We start from the raw sequence: 21,529 nt of genomic DNA, 5'->3' as shown, positions 1-21,529 counted from the left end.
CATAAAGCGATATCGCTGACGCGAGTCGCCAGCAAAAATTATTGTTACGACCATAAAAACGTAAATACAACTAGCGCCACGAAAATATGAACAAATTTATAGAAAACGAATGTCTTCCAAATTTTGACTTGAAATTCAAATTTTTAGAAAATTGGAGGAAACCACTCACGCTCAAAAATACGAGAAAACGCATAGAAAAAAAAATCAAAATGCCAGAGACGAGGGAAGAAAGCCAAACGACAGTTCTCGCCGAGGAAAACCAAACAAGCATTATGAAAGAAAACCAAAACAGGTATCAATGCCGAAAAATGTCAAGCATCTTTTCCCGAAATCCAAACCATTGTAGCCTATACAGACGACGAACTGGCCTCTTTTAGATACAACATGGTTTCAAAAAACACTAGACGGCAAATTCACAAATTCGAGTGGTCGAAGAACTGTCATCCAAGCGCTCAGTGATGATTTCGACCCAGTGGAGATATCAGAGCTCACTGGCCACTCCAATCCGGAATCCATATCCAGCTACAGCCATAATCCTCTGCAAAAACAGCGGCGAATGTCGAATAAGTTGGACGGTTTCAACCCACGCCAAGCGCGACAACTACCAACGGCTATTCAAGTCATGCTTTACAGGAGATTGTTCTCAATAGCTCAGCCACGCCAAGCAACACAGCAGCTACTAGTGACCATGACAGCAATGCCAGTCGTTCTAGTTACCTGATGGCAGGAGCAGTTGGCGGAATGTTTACTGGAGTAACTTTTAAGAATTCTCCAGTAAATATTTTCATAAACTTTCAGTCCAGCATTGACACCAACGAGCGACTCCCTGTGATGAAAGAAAAACAGTTAAAATTGTGACTTTTAACTGAACTGTTTCTCGTCAGAGTTTACCGTGAAATTCCAGTCTTAATCATTATATTTTGAATACAAGTTTTTTTTACAACTGTAAAGCACGGACTGGTTTTTGTAGATTTTGCTTTGATACCGGAACGATTGAAATTTTCATTTCGCTTGAGGATTTGACCTTTCAGTTGTTGATTGTCGGCGCCACATTTTGCCAAGTTGAGTGAAAGCAGGCAAATCTCTGTCTTAAATAACTCCGTATTGTGTACTTTTAGTTTTTTTGCTGAAGATTGTAAAATGTGAGGCACCGCTTTCTCCACGAGTTTGAAATAAAAGTGGTTTTCCTTCTAAAAATATCTTGTTCCCTCTATTCGCTAGATATTGACACCCGACTTTGAAAGGGTTTCCATTGTTTGCGCACTGGCATGGCGCACAAAAATACAACACATCTGGTTTCGCCCAGTGATTTCGTGGCTTTAACTATGTGATTCAAGAAAAATTCACGAGGTACAATTAAAATTGTCGACGGTTCAAACGTGAGCGACTTACCTTGCTTTCCATTCCCTTAACAATGACAGTTCTGACAGTTGACTTTAAAATGACTTTCTTAAGGGCGCGTGTACGGAATAAAAACAAACAATAACATTGCCGTTTTAATTTCTTGTTTTCTTATTTTTATTAGGTTATGCGATTCAAGAAAAATTCACCACCTGACTCATGAATTCCACGTTAAATTTCACTTCAAAAACCGATATCGCACTCATTGCTTCGCGATTCGTGCGATATTGGTTTTTCGCTTGAAGTTTAACGTGGAATTCACTCGTCAGGCAGTGAATTTTTCTATAAAATTAACTGAAATTTTAAAGTAAAAGGGACATGAAATTTGAAAGTACATTGAATTTTAAAAATAAAACCATTTTACCTTTAAGTTAAACTAAAATGGAAATACACTTCAAAGTGAAATATAAAATCAATTTTAAATGAAATCCAAAGTGCAAGTGAAAGTGAATTTTCACCGTGGCCAAGCGCTGCCACTACCATCATTCTACGCGTGCTTACAAAGCTCTGCGCCTGTGGTTCTATTAGCCAATATGGCGGAGTGGAGGCAGTTTGAAAACAAGCAGCGTCAAAAAAGAGCTGCCAAGGGGAAACGAACAGCACCAGAATCTGTAGTGGCGAAAGATGAAATAATTGTGCAGAGGATGAGTTCACAAGTAACTGGAAAACAGCAAAAGTACACCAGGACTGGGCCAAGAGAATTCGTCCCATTCGAATTCGATGAAATAACTTTTGACAACAAAGTAGAAGCTTGCCAGAAGCACTTTGCTCCCCAAATTGATAAAGATATGGTTTGCAACATCTTAACTGGTGAACGTGGGCCTTCTTGTAAGAAGATGTGCCAAATCCAGACCATAAAGTATTCTTTGTCCATTTTATAAAAATGTCAGATGGCGAAGTATCAAATGATCAGGGTGAGGAAGAGCACAGGCAACAGACGCATAAGGTATGTGACTACAATTAAGAGCTTAATATGCTGGTACATTAAAATATATGATCACATCTAGAGCTTGGTTTTGGCACTATTAGTTTCACTCACCCAAAATGAGGCATTTACACATGTACTCTTTTCTAAACCATTCTGTGGAGATTCATATTGTATGCCAAACTGATATTTTACTCATTTACAAATTTCTGAAAATTGATGGAAGAGAAGGTAAAACATGAATATGCTTGGAATTGTTGCAAGCCATTTGTAATAACCTTATATTTTTGTTCTTTCTCACTTTTGCTAAAGACCAAAAAAACAAGGTGTGATGACAATCCAAGGAAAAAGGCTGTGTCAGAAACAAGCCCTAAAAAAGTTTGCTCTAGAAAATTTTACCCCAAGAGTCTGTTCATCCAGGATATGCTAAAACTAGGGAAAGTCATCTCCAAGAAAAGTTCCACTGTCATTAGGATCTTTAAGTTTGATTTTCAACACATGCAATGGTCCAATGTACCAGTGGAGACACCATTCGCTTCTGGTGGATTCCGACGAGCTTTCAAGGCCACTACCATAACAGAGGGACTCAAAGAAGTGATAGGGGTCATCAAGAAGTACTTTGAGAGTGTCTCAGAAATAATGAAAGCAATACAAGAAACTGAAGAAAGTCACACAAAGAAGTCAGTCCAAATGCAATATTTGGCTCACAATTTTGCATCACAACTGAAGGAACAAATTGAAAAAGAGCACCCGATTGAGTTTGGCCCAACATTTGAATATAAAAAGGTATTCATGGGCAGGCAGACAGTGGAGAGTTTGTTTCAATTGAAGAGTACATTGACAGTGATTTTATTAAGTACATAAACAATAACGGTGAGGTATGTGAAAAGGGTACAGTTTGTGACAAGGCACAGCCCTTTATCCACTTTGAACATGAGAAATCTGAGGGTAAGCTTATTGTTCTTGACATTCAGGGTGCAGGGTACACACTATATGACCCAGAAATTGCATCGTTAGATTTACTAACTGATGATGGTACCCAGTACAACTTATTAGAAGTTAAACATGTAGAAAAGTAAACGATCTTTAAAAAAAAACATTCTTGTTCTTCCAACGAAGTTTATAAGGATCTCAACGCGAATAAAGCTTGATAAACATCGCTAATTACTATAGCAGCTTCAGATGTGGACTAGTTATTTATTGTGACAAATTAACAACACCGTAAAGACTCGTCATGTCAATCGATCAGGTTTTCTTCAAAAAACTTGGCTTTCAAGACAAGAGCTTGAGTAAAAAGCAATTATTTTTATTTCCGAAAAAGTTTATAAGGATCTCAACGCTAACAAAGCAAGATAAACATCGCCAATTACCATAACAGCTTCAGACATGAACAAGTTGTTTGTGGACAACCGAACGTCGTAAAGCCTTATCATGACAATTGGTTAGATTTTTTTACAAAACTTAGCTTTCTAGACAAGATCTTTATTAAAATGCAACTCTTCTTAAAATGTTTTGGTCTGCTAACCTACAAAAGACTCAAATACCGCTGTTCATTTCAGCATTGTTCATTTCTATGAACTATACTGCTCATTCTACAGCATTGTAAATTCTACATTCTAAACTACTCATTCTACACCATCAGACATGAACAAGTGAGAACAAGACGTAGAAAAATTCCTTCACTGCGTTCAATTAAAAGCCTTTTTTCACGACAAAGAGGATGATTCTAACACCTCGAACAAAGACACTTTCGAAACACTTCAGACTCGAAAGTCTAAATGGACTCCTCCGGAAGGCCAGTTCGCATCATCAGACTTTTTTTAACAAAACATGTCACCACGATATCAACAAACTTAATTTCAATCATATTACCAAATTTTCCAATCTCTCCTCTGAAGAGTGGTTGGCTCTAAAAAGCCTTAGAAAACGCAGACATAGTTATCAAAACGGCCGATAAGGGCAGCTCAGTCGTTGTTTGGTGCACCGACCTCTACCAAAAAGAAGCTTTGCAGCAACTTTCTGACACCTTTTTATCAAAGGTCGACAAAGACCTCACTGCCAACAATCAAAACACCGTCAAGAATACGATCAACGAACTCATAACTAAACAGGAATTGCTGGCCACAGCAAAAAAATCTCATCATAACCACTCCTAGAACTTCTTGTATTTACTTTTTACCTAAAATTCACAAACCTAACAACCCGGGTCAGCCTATTGTCTCGGCTTGCAGTTACCCTACTGAACTTATCTCCAGCTATCTAGACAAAATTATGGCTCCCATCGTCAAAACTTTACCATCATATATTAAAGACAGCCAACACACTCTTCAAATTCTTCTTCGACTTTAATTTCCTTGGCCAAAACAGACTTCTTTTCACCATGGATATTACGTCTCTTTACACTGTCATTCCTAATGGCGAAGGTCTTCTGGCCCTTAACCATTTTTTTGATCAACGTACTGTTAAGGAACCTGAATCTGAAACACTACTACGCTTAGCCGAACTAGCGCTCACACTCAATTGTTTTTCATTTGGGGACAACTTTTTCAAACAAACCAATGGTGTAGCCATGGGTACCAAAATGGGACCTAGCTATGCCAATCCTTTTGTAGGTTTTGTCGAACACAAATTTTTCAGCCAATACAACGGCTCCAAACCTGAACTCTATAGTCGTCGCTATATCGACAACTGTATTGGCGCCACCTCCTCTACCAGAGAGGAGCTGACTCAATTCACAACCCCAGTCAATTCTTTTCACCCTGCTCTGAAATATACCTGGGAAGTTTCTGACAATTCTTTATCCTTTTTAGACATCAAAGTTTCAATTGAAGGCAACATTTTATGCACTAGTGTGTATTACAAACCTACAGACTCGCATAATTACTTGTTGTATTCGTCTTCGCATCTATCTCACATTAAGAATTCCATTCCTTTTTCTCACCTTCTAAGACTTCGTTGTTTATGTAGTGAGGACTCTGATTTCCACCACAAATCAGAGTCAATTGAATTGAATTGTGCCATTCCATGTACAATGTTCTCGAAGAAACAGGTATCAAAAAACTATTTGCTGTTCAACACATCCTTCAGTAGATGAAGAAATATTCCAAGCCATCTGATTAACTGATATGATTTGTTACATTTTTCTTACATTGTTGTGTTCATAGACGTATAACTTCATAATTGTTCTTGAACAAACAGAGGTATCCAAAACCTGTTCATTGCTCAATACTTCAAGACATCCTTCTGTAAATCAAGAAATATTCTAAACCACATCTGATTAACTGATGACTTTTACTAGCTTTGATTACATTGTTCTGTTCATAAATGTATAACTTCATACAAGAATGTTCTCGAAGACACACAGGTATCAAGACACTGTTTATTCCTCAGTGCCTTCAGACATCCTCTGGCAAATCAAGAACTATTCCAAGCCATCTGATTAACTGATGCTTTTCATTAGATTTGTTCAAATCGTTGTGTTGATGCATGTATAATTCGTACAAGAATGCTGTTAAAGAAACGTAAAACAGGTATTAAGAAACTGTTCTTTAGCCAATGCTTTCATACATCCTTGACCAAAATATAAATAAATTGAAAATACTCAAAACACAACAAGTGCTCATGAAACCACTCTTGAAAAACTCTAAGCTATCAAACTTAAAAAATTCTTTCTTGCCTTTTTTTTTAAAGCCTCACTGTCTTCCGATAAATTAATTTTAGTAGTTGATCTCATACTTACATATCCATTCTTCATATTTGATATAAAATGATGAAGGATCACTTCAAAACTCCTTCATCAGACATTACCTGTCCAACCATGTACGCACTGAGTACCTATTTTTGGCTCCAAGCCAAAACTTAGCCAAAACCTTAGCACAATTAGCTTCACGTTTCGTTTGTATTTTTGTCACTTCATCTTAAGAGTCTAATTTCCGATTTACCGATTACAAGCATAGTACATTAAAGTTGGAGGAAAGATAAAGATAATCCCAGTTTGTTCTTTCGATTTAGGCTTTGTGAGTAGCTCAATTCTTGAGTATTTACTTTCTCCAAAAGAGATGTTGTCTTTATTCAACTCAAGTTAGTCACCAAGTTTTTTTGTTTTTGCCAAGAATTTCTTAAAGTAGAGGGAATATAGGCTCAACCTCAGGTTATATCAAAGGAACTGTCGTGATATTGCGTTACACGGTCACGCCACTGGGCCTATGAACATTATATATTCAGAACACTCAGGAGACAACGACAACACACGTGGCGGCAGTCGAGTTCGCACAATAAACAACCCTTTTGAGTTCACAGAATCGTGACATGGTGTCAGGAGTCGGATCTGTTCACCCCTAAAGATGACAGAAGCAGCTGAAGTATCCATAGTTGTGCCACCAGCGCCGACTCAAGTTTTTATTCCCCCGTCAAATTTGCCCCCGCCGAAAGCGCTTAATTTTGACGACAATTTAGCCACCGCATGGAAATCGTGGAAAGTAGCGTGGCAGCGCTACGAAATCGCTACTGGTGTATATAAACAAGAGGGCATAGTAATGCTTTACTAAGCTTTATAGGCGAGGATGGCGTCAGAGCCCACGATACCTTTATTTGGAACGAAGACGAAAACGCAGACGACATTTCACAAGTCCTGAAGAAGTTCGACGAATTCTGCATTCCTAGGACACAGGTCATATATGAACGCTATAGGTTCAACAACCGAAACCAGGAACCAGGCGAAAACATCTCGACGTATCTTACGGAGCTTCGAACGATCGCAAAAAACTGTGCACACAATACAATCACACCAGATGAAATTTTGCGTGACCGCCTCGTGCTAGGCATACAGGATGATCGCGTCCGTGAGAGACTTCTCCGTTTGAATGATTTATCTCTCCTACAAGCAGTTGACATTATTAAGTCGTCAGAACAGACCCAACAGCAAGTAAAGCTAATGGCTGGAGAAGACACTGCAGTTCATGCGTTACGGAAGGCGGGATCGGCAGAAAAACCTGAAGAAGAACGACAACTCAAGTCACAAGCATTTAGAAGACCGTCTAAAGAATGTGAAAATTGCGGAACGGCGCATGGACGTCATTGTCCCGCGTATGGAAGAACATGTTTTAACTGTGGGAGTATGAATCATTTTGCGAATAAATGTCGCGCCAATCCCCGAGGAGTGAAAAGTAGAGTTTTGGCGGTCCACGAAGCCGTCGACATGGGAAACGACCCCTACTACATTGGTGCTACTACTAGTAAGAGCAAAGGCCAGGAAAAATTGGCAGTGGTCAAACTCCACATTTATGGGCCAGATCCCAAGACAGAAGTCCAGTTTCAAATAGAAACTGGGTCGCAGTGCGACATTCTCCCGGCCCAATTATACAAGCAAATCACTGGGGACACCCTCCTTCATCGCCTCAAACCATGCCAAAAGGAAATAGTCTCGTACACAGGGGATCGCCGCAAAATTGCTGGTAAAGCTACCCTGCCTGTGTGGTCCCGGGGACAGCGGAGGTCAATGGAGTTTAACATCTTAGACAGAGACTATCAACCGATTTTATCATTGAACACCAGCCTCAATCTTGGCTTTGTGAGTTTGCATAATTGTGACATCCTAGCATTACACGTCAAGTGTCCCAAAGCCTCCTTGCTCGAAGAGTATGAGGATGTATTCGACGGATTAGGGGCCCTACCAGGAGCATACAAAATAGCCATAGACGAACAGGCGCAACCAGTTGTCCACGCACCGAGGCGAGTGCCAGTAGCCTTGCGTCCACGCATCAAAAACAAGCTGGATGAACTTGTTGATCGTAAAGTTATTATTCCAGTAACAGAACCGACGCAGTGGGTATCCAGCATGTTGGCCATAGTGAAGCCAAACAAAGTACGCATCTGTATTGACCCGAGAGATTTAAATCGTGCCATTCGGCGAGAGCATTACCAGTTGCCGACTATCGATGAAGTGGCCTCCCGCTTAACAGGTGCCAAGAAATTTACTCTTTGTGGCGCCAAGCATGGCTTCCACCAAATCCTCTTAGACGATGCTTCTAGTTTCCTGACAACGTTCAATACGCCTTTTGGGCGTTATAGATGGGCCCGCATGCCTTTTGGTATCTCAAGTGCGCCTGAAGTTTGGCAGCGACGCATGCATGAATTCGTAGAAAATTTAGAAGGCGTTGAAGTTATCGCTGACGACTTCCTCATCGCTGGATTTGGTGAAACTGACGCAGATGTCAACTCGAGCCTTGAAAAGAACGAATGTGCGTTCTTCAAGAAATGCCGGGAGTGGAACCTCAAGCTCAACAAACTCAAGCTGAAAAGATCTCAAACCGAAGTGCGTTTCATGGGCCACCTCTTGACTCCTGATGGTCTAAAGGCAGACCCAGCCAAAGTTGAAGCTATTTTGGATATGCCACCGCCGACTGATGTGAAAGGCCTGAAGAGGTTTTTGGGGATGGTCAATTATCTGGCCAAATTCTTGCCACTCCTGTCCGACATGACAGAACCTTTGCGAAGGCTTGAGGACAAGGACGTCGAGTGGTGTTGGCTTGCACAGCATGAGAAAGCATTTACCACAGTCAAAGAATACTTGGCCAAGGCCCCGGTACTGAAATACTATGATGTTACTGAAGAAGTGACAATCCAATGCGATGCCAGCATAACGGGTCTAGGTGCAGTACTGATGCAAAAGGGTCAGCCCGTTGCCTTTGCCTCGCGAGCTCTGACCGACACCGAAACGCGTTACGCTCAAATCGAGAAAGAGCTCCTCGCCATAGTGTGGTCAACCGACAAGTTCAATCAATACATACTGGGACGCGAAGTTGTACACATCGAGTCTGACCACGAACCACTAAGGGCAGTTTTTACCAAGCCAATACACAACTCACCAAAGAGACTCCAGAGAATGCTGATGGCCCTTCAGAATTACTCCCTGGATGTGCAGTATAAAAAAGGGGAACTTATGTGGGTATCAGATGCACTGAGTCGAGCATACCGCAACACCACCGAAGCCTCCAAGCACGATAAAAGTCTGATCTGTACACTTGCCGAGATAGATCATTCAGAAAACGTCTCGATTGCACCATACAGGCTCGCTGAATTCAGAAACGAGATTGCCAGGGACCCAGTGATGCAAAAGCTAATCGGAGCAATCAAGGGTGAATGGCCAGTGTCAAGGAAGTTCTGTACCCCTGAGCTGACGCCTTACCATGACAAACGAAGTGAGCTTATAGAAGACAAGGGACTAGTATTCCTGGGGGAACGATTGCTGGTACCCCCTTCCCTGAGAAAAGAAATGTTAAAGCAAATTCACCGATCACATATTGGAATCGAAGGGTGTTTACGTCGCGCTAGGGAGGTCCTCTATTGGCCCCTCATAAATTCGGAAGTAAAGGACTTTGTTTCCAAATGCTCAATCTGCCAGTCGTACCAGCCAGATCAGTGCCGCGAGGAATTGCAACCGTATCCGATCCCGTCGCTCCCTGGTCGATGCTAGGTGCCGATTCTTTTTACCTTGGGCAACAACATTTCTTTGTCCTAGTCGACTACTGGAGTGGGTTCTTTGAAGTCCAGGAGGTTAAGGTGGCCACATCTGCTAGCGTGATAGCTGCGTGTAAAGTACAATTCGCCCGCCATGGGATACCAGACGTGCTTATTACCGACAACGGACCTCAGTTTACGTCATCGGTGTTCAGTGCATTCGTGAGAGAATGGCAGTTTGAACATAGAACTTCGAGCCCCCGTTACCCCCAGTCAAATGGCCGCGCCGAGAATGCCGTGAAGACCTGCAAGAACTTGATGACGAAAGCGAAAGCGGATGGGCAAGACCCGCTGTTAGCCCTTCTTGATTGGCGCAACACCCCAACAGAGGGTCTAGGAACATCACCCGTACAGAGACTGATGGGACGCCGCACACGCACTTTCTTACCAACCCATGAAACGCTCCTGCGGCAGCCATCACACCAGGAAACAGCCACCAAATTGGCTGAGCGCAAGAAAAGACAAGCTCAACAATACAACAAAAAGTTTCACCCTTTAGAGGCACTAAAGTGTGGACAGGCCATCAGGATGCGGCTTCCCGGAAGGGAGGAATGGAGTCTGGGGACCTGCATGAAAGCCTTGGGGAACAGGTCTTATGAAGTTGAAGTTTGCGGCAGGCGATACCGACGCAACCGTTGGCAACTGCGCCTGACCCCGGAAACAGCACCACCTATGAGTCTGATAGAACTAACTCCGCCCGAGTCTACCCTCAAACCGGCGCCAAATCTGACAGAGCCAGGACCTCCTCCACCGGAGTTCCATGGCAAGACCAAAACAGAGAGAATGCCACCTGAAAATGAAATGGGAACTGAGCTTGAGCCACAAAGGATTGAAACTCGTCGATCAGAACGCAGACGTCGACCGCCTTTGTGGCATCAGGATTACCATATGAACTGAACATTGAATGATTGAGCCGCTAAATAGTTGTTGGGTTCTGTTTCTATCTTTTTATGATTTCAATGAAGAACAATGTTTTATCGATTTTATGTGATTTGAACAGTGATCGAAACCGAACATTAAGTATTAATTAACTTTTGAAGGTAAACTTTGTAAAAAAGGGGAAGATGTCGTGATATTGCGTTACACGGTCACGCCACTGGGCCTATGAACATTATATATTCAGAACACTCAGGAGACAACGACAACACACGTGGCGGCAGTCGAGTTCGCACAATAAACAACCCTTTTGAGTTCACAGAATCGTGACAGGAACATTGTCAATCTTTTTCAAAATCATCTTTCAAATTTCAAACTTGAAGCCATCCAAACCTGGAAAATTAAGCTTACACTATTGTATCTCTATAATATTTATGATGTTAGGATTAGGTTGAAAGTTGGCAAATAACATGCATAAGATAGACCATGGAACACATTGCTGTTCAGAAGTTGAGAATAAAAGCTAGATAATCAACTTAGCTTTCCAAGCACTGACAAGCTCCTTTTTTTATTTCTGAACCAAAATGTTTATTGTTATGCTTGAATAAGTGCCCCAGGAATTTTACAGAATTTCATTTGTTTATTTTTAATAAGGAAAGGTCTCATTTAAAGGGATGATATTAATTACCAGATATGAGCAATGTTTTAGTCAAGCACTATTAGAGTAGGATCTTACCTAAAGACGAGACACCATGACCCCAGCCAGGGCTTTCATTTGTAGATAGCTTTCTTATGATAAGTTGTTGACCTGTAACAAATGTGAATAAAGTTTTACAAGTTTTCTTTGTTCGTCCAGATATGTCTACTAATCGCTTAAAGCGAGAGATTTTCATCTGGAAAAAAGAAGATGACTTGAAATTACTTTGAGAGGTCATCCATGAGGAGCCATACAAATTTCCTGTTGGGTCAACTAAGTGGGGAGCAGCATGAACCAATATTGCTGATAATCTGGTTCAACGTGGTCTTGTGAAAGCTACTCAAAGATCTGTTTGCAATCGGTTTAATTATTTATTGGAGGAGTACCATACTAGAGAGAAAGAAGAAAAGAAGGCAAGTGGGGTTGAGGTAGAGTTTGATTAAGCATATCAAGCTCTAACAGAGAAAGACGAGCGAATGTTAGAGTGGGAGGGAAAATCACAGGAAAAAGAAGCAACAGAAAAGGAGACTGCAGAGGATATAAGGAGCAAAGCTGTTAAAAGGCTGAGCAGTACAAAGAAGACAAAGAGAGCTGGCGTTGCAGGTTAAAGTGACAATAATTCTGATGATGGAGTATTGCCGATTAAGAAGAAATCAAGTCACACCAATTTGGTTTCAATGATGGAAGCCTCCATTGCAATAAAAAAAATGAGCACGAAGAGCATCAGCAGCTTTGCAACAGAGAGTTGGAGCTGAGAGTTGGAGCTGAGAGTTGCTGAAATGCAGCAACAGCAACAATTCCAGATAATCTTACTTCATCAGCAACAGATATATTAACAACAGCAAGAAGCCTTGAATATGGCTATGTTGAACACTATGAATGAACTTTTAAAACATATCAAGAACCCCTAAAAACTCAAATTGCCTGAAAGTTATTTTTTTCAAGATTTTTATGATAAGCGGTGCGTGTTATTTAATGAAATTTGACATGGTACACGTTTTTCCACAACGATTTTAAGACCATGATATACCTCTTACTGAGTTTTTAAACTTTTATTTGTGACCTTCCATGGGAAAACGTACACTAATGCTTTACCGTTTAACGGAAATAACCGTTTAGTATCCGTTTAACATCCATTTAAACGGATCATACAAAACGTTTAAACGCTTATCTCATCCGTTTTCTAAAATCGAGTATCCATTTAACGTTTCGGTCAAAACGTTTAAACGATTAGCTTATCCATTTAAAAAAAATTCCATCCGTTTAACGCTTTTGACAAAACGTTTAAACGGTTAGCCTATCCGTTTAAACGTTTCCTCAAAACGTTTAATTGGTTAGCTTATCCGTTTAAACATTTCAAGAAAACGTTCAATCAGTTAGCTTATCCGTTTAAGAAAAAACGCGTCCGTTCACCGCTTTCGACAAAACGTTAAAAGGTTATGGCCCGTTTGGACCATTCAAACTCCCATCATTGAGTAAGTTGCATCATTCCGAGACTGGCCTCAGAGAAAAATGAAACCGTTTTTGTGGAGAAGTTTCGCTTCTGATCTATAGGTCCCATTTTAATCATGTAAACACTAGCCGTGGTCCCAATCGGAACCGAGGAGACTCACACAATCAATTCATTCCTCTTTAACTTATCAATCAGCATGCAGGTAAACTGTGAAGTATCCTCTCTTCTACCCTTTTCTTGGTGTAATATAAAAACACTGCTTGGGAATCGAGAAACAAAGAAACAATTATTTCGTCGATTCATGCATTCATGAGATTCAAATGATGGAACAGATGAAACACTCGTCCCCAGGCCAATTCGCGCAGTCCATCGTCATAGCAACTCAAACTTGACAAAATTGTATTCAGTCTAACTTAGCTTATTACACACGTTAAAACTGCAATGATGGAGAACGAAGAGATTAATATTGAGTGATCAGACAGAGAAAGAGAAGTGTTTACGAACGTGAAAGAATTCCTAAAAGAAGGCTGCAAATGCTCTCGTGGTCCACGCGATGGTCGCTGTTCATCCCAGTTCACAGAGGAAGCGGTCATGGTAAATTTAAACAACTGCCTTGAACTCTCTGCTAGAGAACTAGACCTGGTTATTTTGGCGAACATTCAGGCGGTCACCCGTGTCGAGAACGTTGGAGAGAAAAGGAACAGAAGTCCTCGTTGCAACTTCTTGTTTCAATCAATGCCTGTTTGCCGTGAAATGTTTCTCATGTTGTATGGTTTAAGTTATTCTCGATTTCGACGGCTTAAAGATCACTATGAGAACAACGGCCTTTCGTCAAGAACTCATGGAAACACCAAGAGACTGCCTCAGAACGCACTTCCCCATGCTGTTGTAGAAGATGTTAAAGTATTTATTGCAAACTACGTAAAAGAGAATGCAATTTCGCTGCCTGGAAGGATTCCTGGATACAAAGATGAAGATATCAAACTGCTATCTTCCCACGAAACAAAGATGGGCGTGTGGCGCGCCTTCGAAAGCGCTTGCAAAGCATCAGAAAAGCAAGCAGTAAGCTATTCTAAGTTTGTTGAACTATGGACGGAATTCTACCCCAGTGTTGTGGTAGCAAAGCCCATGACGGACCTCTGCATAACATGCCAGCAGAACACCACAAAACTACTGCGCGCTGCAAATCTTCCCGATTGCAAAAAATCAGACTGTGTGCAAGCACAACAGGAACATTTGAACTTGGCATTAGGAGAAAGGAACATGTACCAGGAAGCATGCAAGGAAGCAGCAGAAAATTTTGAAGCCGCAGAGGGCACTATTGATTTAAGTGAAACACATCCTTCGTGCTCATTCACAGGAACAATGCATTACTCTTTTGATTATGCACAACAGATACATATACCAAGTAACCCAATGCAGCCCGGCCCCATTTATTTCAAAACGCCCCGTAAATGTGGAATTTTCGGTGTAATATGCGAAGCCATTCCGAGGCAAGTCAATTACCTGATTGACGAGGCAGTCAGCGTTGGAAAAGGAGCAAATTCAACAATAAGCTACGTTCATCATTATTTCGCAAACCACGGTCTCGGAGAAACTAACGTCCATCTACCTGCGGACAATTGTTCTGGGCAGAACAAAAATAACTTCTTTTTGTGGTACTTGGCTTGGAGAGTTATAAATGAACTTCACCAGCGCATTACGTACTCTTTCCTTATTGCTGGACACACCAAATTTGCACCTGATCGCGGCTTTGGTATCATTAAGAAGGCTTACAAGGTGAACTTTATTTCTTCAATTTATGAGCTTGCTGCAATGGTTGAGTCCAATTCCACCGGAGTAAACAAAGCCCAGTTAGTGGGAACTCATGACAACACAGTCATTGTGCCAGTCTATGACTGGGCATCGTTTCTTGGTGGTTACTTCAATAAACTTCCAAACATTAAGAAGTACCATCATTTTCGCTTCTCAAAGGATGAACCTGGAAGAATCTACTGCAAAGAAAACAGATCTACTGCTGAACTGTCATTCATGTTGCTGAAAGATCCAACAATTGTCCCAACACCCAGTCTTCCTGCCAAGATAAACCCAGAAGGCTTAAGCAATGACAGAAAAAATTATTTGTACAGAGAAATAAGGCAATTTTGTAAACACGGAACGGAAGATCTTGTGGCCCCAGCGCCATAGACTGATAATTGTAATTTATTTCAATTTCTACATCAAGTTAGATAAATAATGGCTTTGCGTAAACGTCGTTTTTTAAAGTTGTAATAAAATTAGAACTGGCAACACATTTTGCAAAACATTGTTTAGCATTATTCCAAAGCGGGTGGCACGACAAAAATAACAGCAGGCATCATTATTTTAAAAAGCGTTGCATGGAAGCATTTGGGAAAACTGCTTTTTTATCGCGCCGCGCACGCTAAATCAAAGCAACTTAACAAACAGGTACGCCGTTATAAAAACGAAAACCTTCAGTAGTAAAGAATAACTGAATAAAACACTACCAAAGCAACTTTTTCTTATGATTCCTTCAAAAGCGCATGGCACGACAAAGAAAAACTCGAAAGAATGCCATTGTCTTATTCGTCGCGTCACGCGCGCTAAATTGAAGTAACTTAAATTAGTTCGGCGCTTCGCGCTAAATCAAAGTAACTATGAAAACGGCTTTTTTGAAAATGAAATTCAGTAGTTAAGAGTAACTGAATTAAAAGTTACCAAAGCAACTTTTTCACTTGATTCCCTCAAAAGCACGCGGCAGGACAAGAAGAACAACAACTCGAAAGAATGCCATTGTCTTATTTGTTGCATCACGCGCGCTAAATTTAAGTAATTTAAACTGGTTGCGCGCTTCGCAGTAAATCAAAGGAACTATGAAAACGGCTTTTTTTTGTAAATGGAATTCAGTAGGAAAGAGTAACTGAATTAAAAGCTACTTAACCAACTTTTTCTCTTGATTCCCTCAAAAGCGCGCGGCACGACAAAAAGAACAGCGCGCGCAAGCTACAAAAGAAAAACAACAATTGAGACTGATATCTATGGATATTAATTAAAAACGCTATATTTTTAATTCTAAGAGTTCTAACGATTAAAATTTGTTTATCCAATCAAAACTTGTGGATTTCGATCCGTCTCTCTTAAAGATCCGTGTATAAATAGGCTGACATCTTATCTATCGTCACTTCACAATAGCAATCCAGTTTCAAAGGTCTCTTTTGTTGCGCACAATCGATAAAACATGGCTTTTAGGCAACTATGCAGAGAAGTCAGTAGACGCCCTTCGAAAGCGTTGTTCCTTTTTCAGAAAGAAAAGAAAACTGGCATCGCCCCAATACGGTTGATTGTAGAAAAAAACGTCGAATTGAAAGAGGGCAGCATGGTCACAGTCAACTGGGCAGGGAAGAAAGTGCAAGCGAAGATTTTAGCTTTGAGTGGTGAGTGTTATTTCATTTAACTACACATAGTTACTTCCATGAGAAACACCACGGTTCACACAAAGATTCTCTTTAGTCGTATTTGGGCTTAATTTCGGAATACTCGTCCCACAGCCCCATTTTTGCGTATATATCTGCTCGTACTCACGTATAATGTTTACTTGATTTCAGACGACGAAGAGGTTCTGAACAAAAAAGACATGGAATGGTCTTCAAAAAATGTGTCCGACGTAGAAGCCACCCCAAGCTCCGTGGAACAGGCCAACTTGCCAGCTGAAGATCAGCAGCCAAGCAAGCAGCCAGAAAAAAGTAAAGAAAAATCGACACTTCACAAGGTACTTGTCTTTCACTTTCACCATCGTGAGACAAACGAACAAGCGTTCACTTATCTTACACACCATGATGAACATGTCTGATAAAATTTGTTGATCCTCAGGAGAGGACTAAACAAGGTGAAAGTGAAGCAAGTCATCCGTATGCAGAATTTCTAGCTGACCAGCGTAAGAGAGAAGTCGAGTGGGCGTCTAATCGAGCAGCAAAAAAGACTAAACTTGCTGAGACTTCGACCAAAGATTTAGAAGCCATGAAACAGCAGTTAGACGCTAAGGATGCTGAATGTGCTGCCCTCAAAAGCCAAGTCCATGATCTCCAGCGTGTCAACACTTCTACTGTGGAAGCACAAAATAAAGCACAAGAAAGCTTCTGCAAGGTAAGCATAATGATCTATGTTAATCTGTATTTCAAAATACCCGCCGCAGTCAATCGAAGTCACGAACGCAATCGAACTGAATTTCAATCGAACCCAATCGAACTCAATCCATGGATTGAGTTCGATTGGGTTCGGCAATCGAACGAAATTGATCTCACACAAAAAATTGGCAATTGAACTCTTGATTGTTCGATTGAGTTCGATTACCGAACGTTCGATTGACTACGCCGGGAAAATACTAGGAGTATAGAATAGTAAATTCAAGACTTTGCGAGACTGCGAGACCCTTGTTTAAACATTCGAGACCGAGACTTCAGCGTTTCTATCAAATCGAGCCCGAAACTCCAATTGCTGGAAAATGTTGGGCCGTTAGTACTAAACCGTGACTGAAATCTCCAACGGAAGCTGAGATGTACGAGAAAAATTTACGAGACTCCGAGATCCAAATGATCAAATTTCGAGACTTCGAAAATTATATCGAGCCCGAGATTCCGAGACTCCAATTTCAAATGCCGAGAATTCGAGACTCGGTGAATATTTTCCGAGACGCATTATTTCCGATAGACCATTGTATACCCCTAATACTGCATGAAGAGCATTAAATTATTGAGAATCTATCGACGAAACGTTGACTGAACTATCACAAGGAGTAACTGAAGAACACCCGGCAATTACAATATATTTTTAAGGCATCGATGTATGTAGTCACGGTCGTCTTAATTACCTGGTAATGTTTGCTTGGAAACCTCGGTGGTTCTCAGAGTCACAAGTTCGTAGTATTAACACGTTTTATGTCTGTAATAATGTTCACAGATGATGGAGAGATTAGAGGACAGTTTGTCTGCAATGGAGGACAACATGGCAGCTCGGTTGGATCGGATTGAGCACCGCCTGGATTCTTTAGAAAAAATGGTAAGTTGAAGGTCTTTTAATCCCGGGTCATATGAGACGAGCTAAGCTTTTGATATTAAGCTCGACGTTTGACTCAAAATATTGTCTTATGTGAAGTTCAACGTTTGTCCCACGCGTTCTAGTAACCAGATTTAACAAAGACAACGCAACGACAGAAAAAAGGACTGACTTCTTAGTGGGAATGTCTTTCAAAATTCCTGGATACAATGTGATCGTTACTTTGCGACCCTTCTCATATTTTGTCTGCGAAAGCACATTGTCTCAGAAAATGCGTCTTCATTAATTTGCGTCAACACAGCAAGGGCGCACCCTAGACTAAACACTAAATATATCTAGGGTATTTGGGATGTGAGTTATCAAATTTGAGGGATTTGCACCTTCATGCAGTGGTCTGACACTGATGAGTGAATTTTAATTTTTCTTTCAGTGGGTTCCTATTCGGCCAGAGTACAAAGATCTTCCAACCCATTGACCCAGACGCTCTCGCACATCTCCACGATGAATTAATAGAAGAAATCGTTCCACTTCCTCCAACTCCAACTCCATTGGCAGTGAACTCAACGCCAGTGAACGCACCTTCCACCAGGCCCGAAGAGCCGATTCAATCCAGCGTCCGGGAGATAGCCGACGTAATTCGTTCTTGTGTGACCCCCCGTAAAGTAATTGGTGTTCAGGACGTGATTCAGAAAGAAAATCAGTGGCACAAATGCGCCCTTAAGCTTCTCCCATTTTTCTTTAGTAGAGAGGAGCTGAGCAACAGCAACACTGAGGGAACCCACAACAAACTGCCGCTAGACGGTACAAGACTTAACTCACTTAAGGTTCTAGTTTTTAGTCGTTTTCCTGTTGACTCTCCCGTGGAAAAGGAAAGGGTGTGGAAATGTATCAAGAGCAAAATAAATTCTAAGTGTCGCCTCAGTAAACATATTACCAAGTATGCTGTCGAAAGAGAAGACTTGAAAATATTGTAACGCATTTTGCGATTTCTTGCAACTATTAGGATTTCGTGTTCTGTAAGCTCATCATGTAACTGTAAATAAAGTTGAATTGATCCCAATCTGAAATGGCTTGGATAATTTTTGTTTTCCTTTGAGGGATATTTTTAGGGGGCTTAAACAAACAGAAAAAAAGACATTGAAACAAGAAATTTAACTCAGCGTCAATTTAAGTGTTGAATTCTACCTGTTATTATTTGCATGGGAAAAAAAAAACACTGAAAAATTGGGCGCGAGCTTCGTGATACCCAGGGCCAATAAAATTAGAGGTTCTAAAGAGCTCTGCACCCGTTCGCTCCCTTGGGATTTTGTGACTGACAGGCTGAGTAGTCCAGCTTTACGATAGGCGCGGCATTTAACCTGTCAATCAATGGAACTTGCTTGACAATTTGCATAACACATGCAACGTCCTTGACTCTTCATGTTTACATGCTAAACATTTAGAAGCAGTTCGCAAATAAGAAATTTGCAATCTGAACCGCTTTATTTGAAGAGGAATTTTTAGAATATAATTATGTGGGGCGAAATAATATAACGATGTAACGAAATTCTGAATGTGAACGACCAATTCAGTTTGCGAAAAAGATTGCTCTTTTTCCCAAACAAAACATTTCGGCCGTGCTTTCTTAAATGCGAATATTTAAGTCATTAACAAAAACCAAACTCCTTTCTTTTCGAAATTTTCTGCCTAACTGTTAGCTCCGTCACAAGCCGACGGTTAAAAAGCCAATCGTGCGACTTCGATCGCGACAGGCCGTGAGCGACTTTTATTCGGGATTATTTGCGACTGCAAACGCGCGTACGGCCATTTTGCTTTCGTGTTTCAGTGATGTACAGCACGCTGTTGGTATATCATTTCGAAACTTCACAGAATCGCAAGCGTTACACAGTTGAACTTGCGGGAACTGTGGCTGAACACATCTCTGCCGTTTTGGATTACAGCGATTCAAGAATAGGCTCGAATGCTGGAAGAACAACACGAAGGTACAGAACATTGAATGGCAGTAGTCCCAGTTCGTAATCAGTTGCGATTGAAAATTTTGTGTTTGCTCGATAAGTTTTCATTAACCGTTAAACGTTTTTGACAGATACCCGTTCAAAGAACTGATTATGTTCGACCGTTTAATGTTTCAGCTATCCGTTTAATAATTTTGTTCAACCGTTTAACGTTTTAGGCCAACCGTTTAATGATTTTGTTCAACCGTTTAAGCTAACCGTTTAAAATTTTGTTGCCCCGTTTAACATTTTTGAGCTGCCCGTATTTGGACTTTGCTCAACCGTTTTATACTTTTAGCTATCCGTTTAAACGGTCGTGGAGACCGTTTAAACGCTTGAATTAGCCATTTACTATCCGTTTACAATCCGTTTATTTTTACCCGTTTAACGGAAAAGCGTTAGTGTACGTTTTCGCATGGAAGGTCACATTTGTTATGAATTTTGTAAATAAATTCTAATCATGATACAGAGTATAAAACTGCTCATTAGTTCAAGCCGATAAATATTTCAACACTACTAATACATGCACACATCCATATGTACATCTACATATTATGTATCTTCAACTCTCAGAATTCCACAAGCTAGTGCCATAACCATGGGAATTACTGTAAACGAGCAAAGTTGTCACCACAGACTGTTTTACAATTTAATGAATTTTTTTAAGGTTTCTAATGGACCTTTTACCAATGTCGCACAATCCCAAAGTTTTCACTCAAAGAAAAGATATGGTTCACTGCTTGTTTTCTCGTGCCAAATGTAGTAAATATATGCAAACTTTCATAAAAATCTGTTGCAAACTCATGAAAATATGATGGCTAAAACTTGCCAATTTTTAAAAATAACTCTATGGTGGCTACTTTAAATACTAATACTTCTTTAAAACTGAAAGTATTCTTGGATAGTGGGTGGCTGCAAATCAAAGAAAGAACTCTTGCTGGAGCCATAAAAACAGGTAAGAGCATTTCTCAATAGACCACATGTTGAATACATGGCACCAACTGGACTTAGTCCAATTTTAACCCATAGCATACTAAGTGGACACATATGTCCAGATAAATACAGCCTCACCTACAGCGAGCTGTATAGTCACATTTTAGGGCCTGGAAACTAATAGATCATTTAGGGATAGCTTACATAGAGTATGCAGTAAATGGCTTGAACCCTGGGGTAACATGTGAAGGTGTAGTCTGATCGTCTGTGTGAGTCTAGTCCTGAGAAGCACTGAAACAAATGAGAAACAACGAGAACTTAGTCATCCTAGCAGCCAACAAAGGACGAGTTACTGTTGTTATGGAAAAAACTGACTATCACGACAAAATGGACACACTAGTTAACGACAAACAAACCTACGAAGAACTCAAACGTGACCCAACTCCTGCACTTCAACGTAAACTTAACAGTAAACTACTGACACTGAAGAAAACGAACGCCTTTGACACCCAACGGTACTATCGACTGAGGTGCTCGGTACCACAGCCACCAAAACTCTACGGTTTGCCAAAACTACACAAACCTGGTTTCTTGATTCGACCTATTGTTTCTTTCTGTGGCTCTCCCACATACCAACTATCCAAGTACCTGACGACAATACTACCACCGCTAACTGACAA

The 21,529-nt window shown here is 40.7% G+C and overlaps 2 protein-coding genes and 2 pseudogenes across 2 annotated transcripts; all 4 read left to right on the top strand.

The window, feature by feature from the left end:
* Window positions 1–1,993: 1,993 nt before the first annotated feature.
* Window positions 1,994–3,405, top strand: LOC148730445 (alpha-protein kinase vwkA-like; annotated as a pseudogene).
* Window positions 3,406–11,472: 8,067 nt separating this feature from the next.
* Window positions 11,473–12,328, top strand: LOC148730444 (uncharacterized; annotated as a pseudogene).
* A 1,203-nt stretch (window positions 12,329–13,531) lies between these two features.
* LOC148730443 (uncharacterized) lies at window positions 13,532–15,099 on the top strand. The gene has a single exon (XM_088759445.1). The coding sequence runs from the start codon at window positions 13,606–13,608 to the stop codon at window positions 15,055–15,057; it is 1,452 nt and encodes a 483-aa protein (XP_088615571.1). The 5' UTR covers window positions 13,532–13,605; the 3' UTR covers window positions 15,058–15,099.
* Window positions 15,100–16,331: 1,232 nt separating this feature from the next.
* Window positions 16,332–18,412, top strand: LOC148730442 (uncharacterized). The gene is made up of 4 exons (XM_088759484.1): window positions 16,332–16,639; window positions 16,741–17,013; window positions 17,827–17,925; window positions 18,353–18,412. The coding sequence occupies exons 1-4, from the start codon at window positions 16,505–16,507 to the stop codon at window positions 18,395–18,397; spliced, it is 552 nt and encodes a 183-aa protein (XP_088615610.1). The 5' UTR covers window positions 16,332–16,504; the 3' UTR covers window positions 18,398–18,412.
* Window positions 18,413–21,529: the final 3,117 nt, after the last annotated feature.

This window comes from Stylophora pistillata, chromosome 5 (genome assembly GCF_964205215.1).
Source record: "Stylophora pistillata chromosome 5, jaStyPist1.2, whole genome shotgun sequence".
In the NCBI taxonomy this organism is placed as follows: Eukaryota; Metazoa; Cnidaria; class Anthozoa; order Scleractinia; family Pocilloporidae; genus Stylophora; species Stylophora pistillata.
This window is presented reverse-complemented; position numbering and strand designations above follow the sequence as displayed.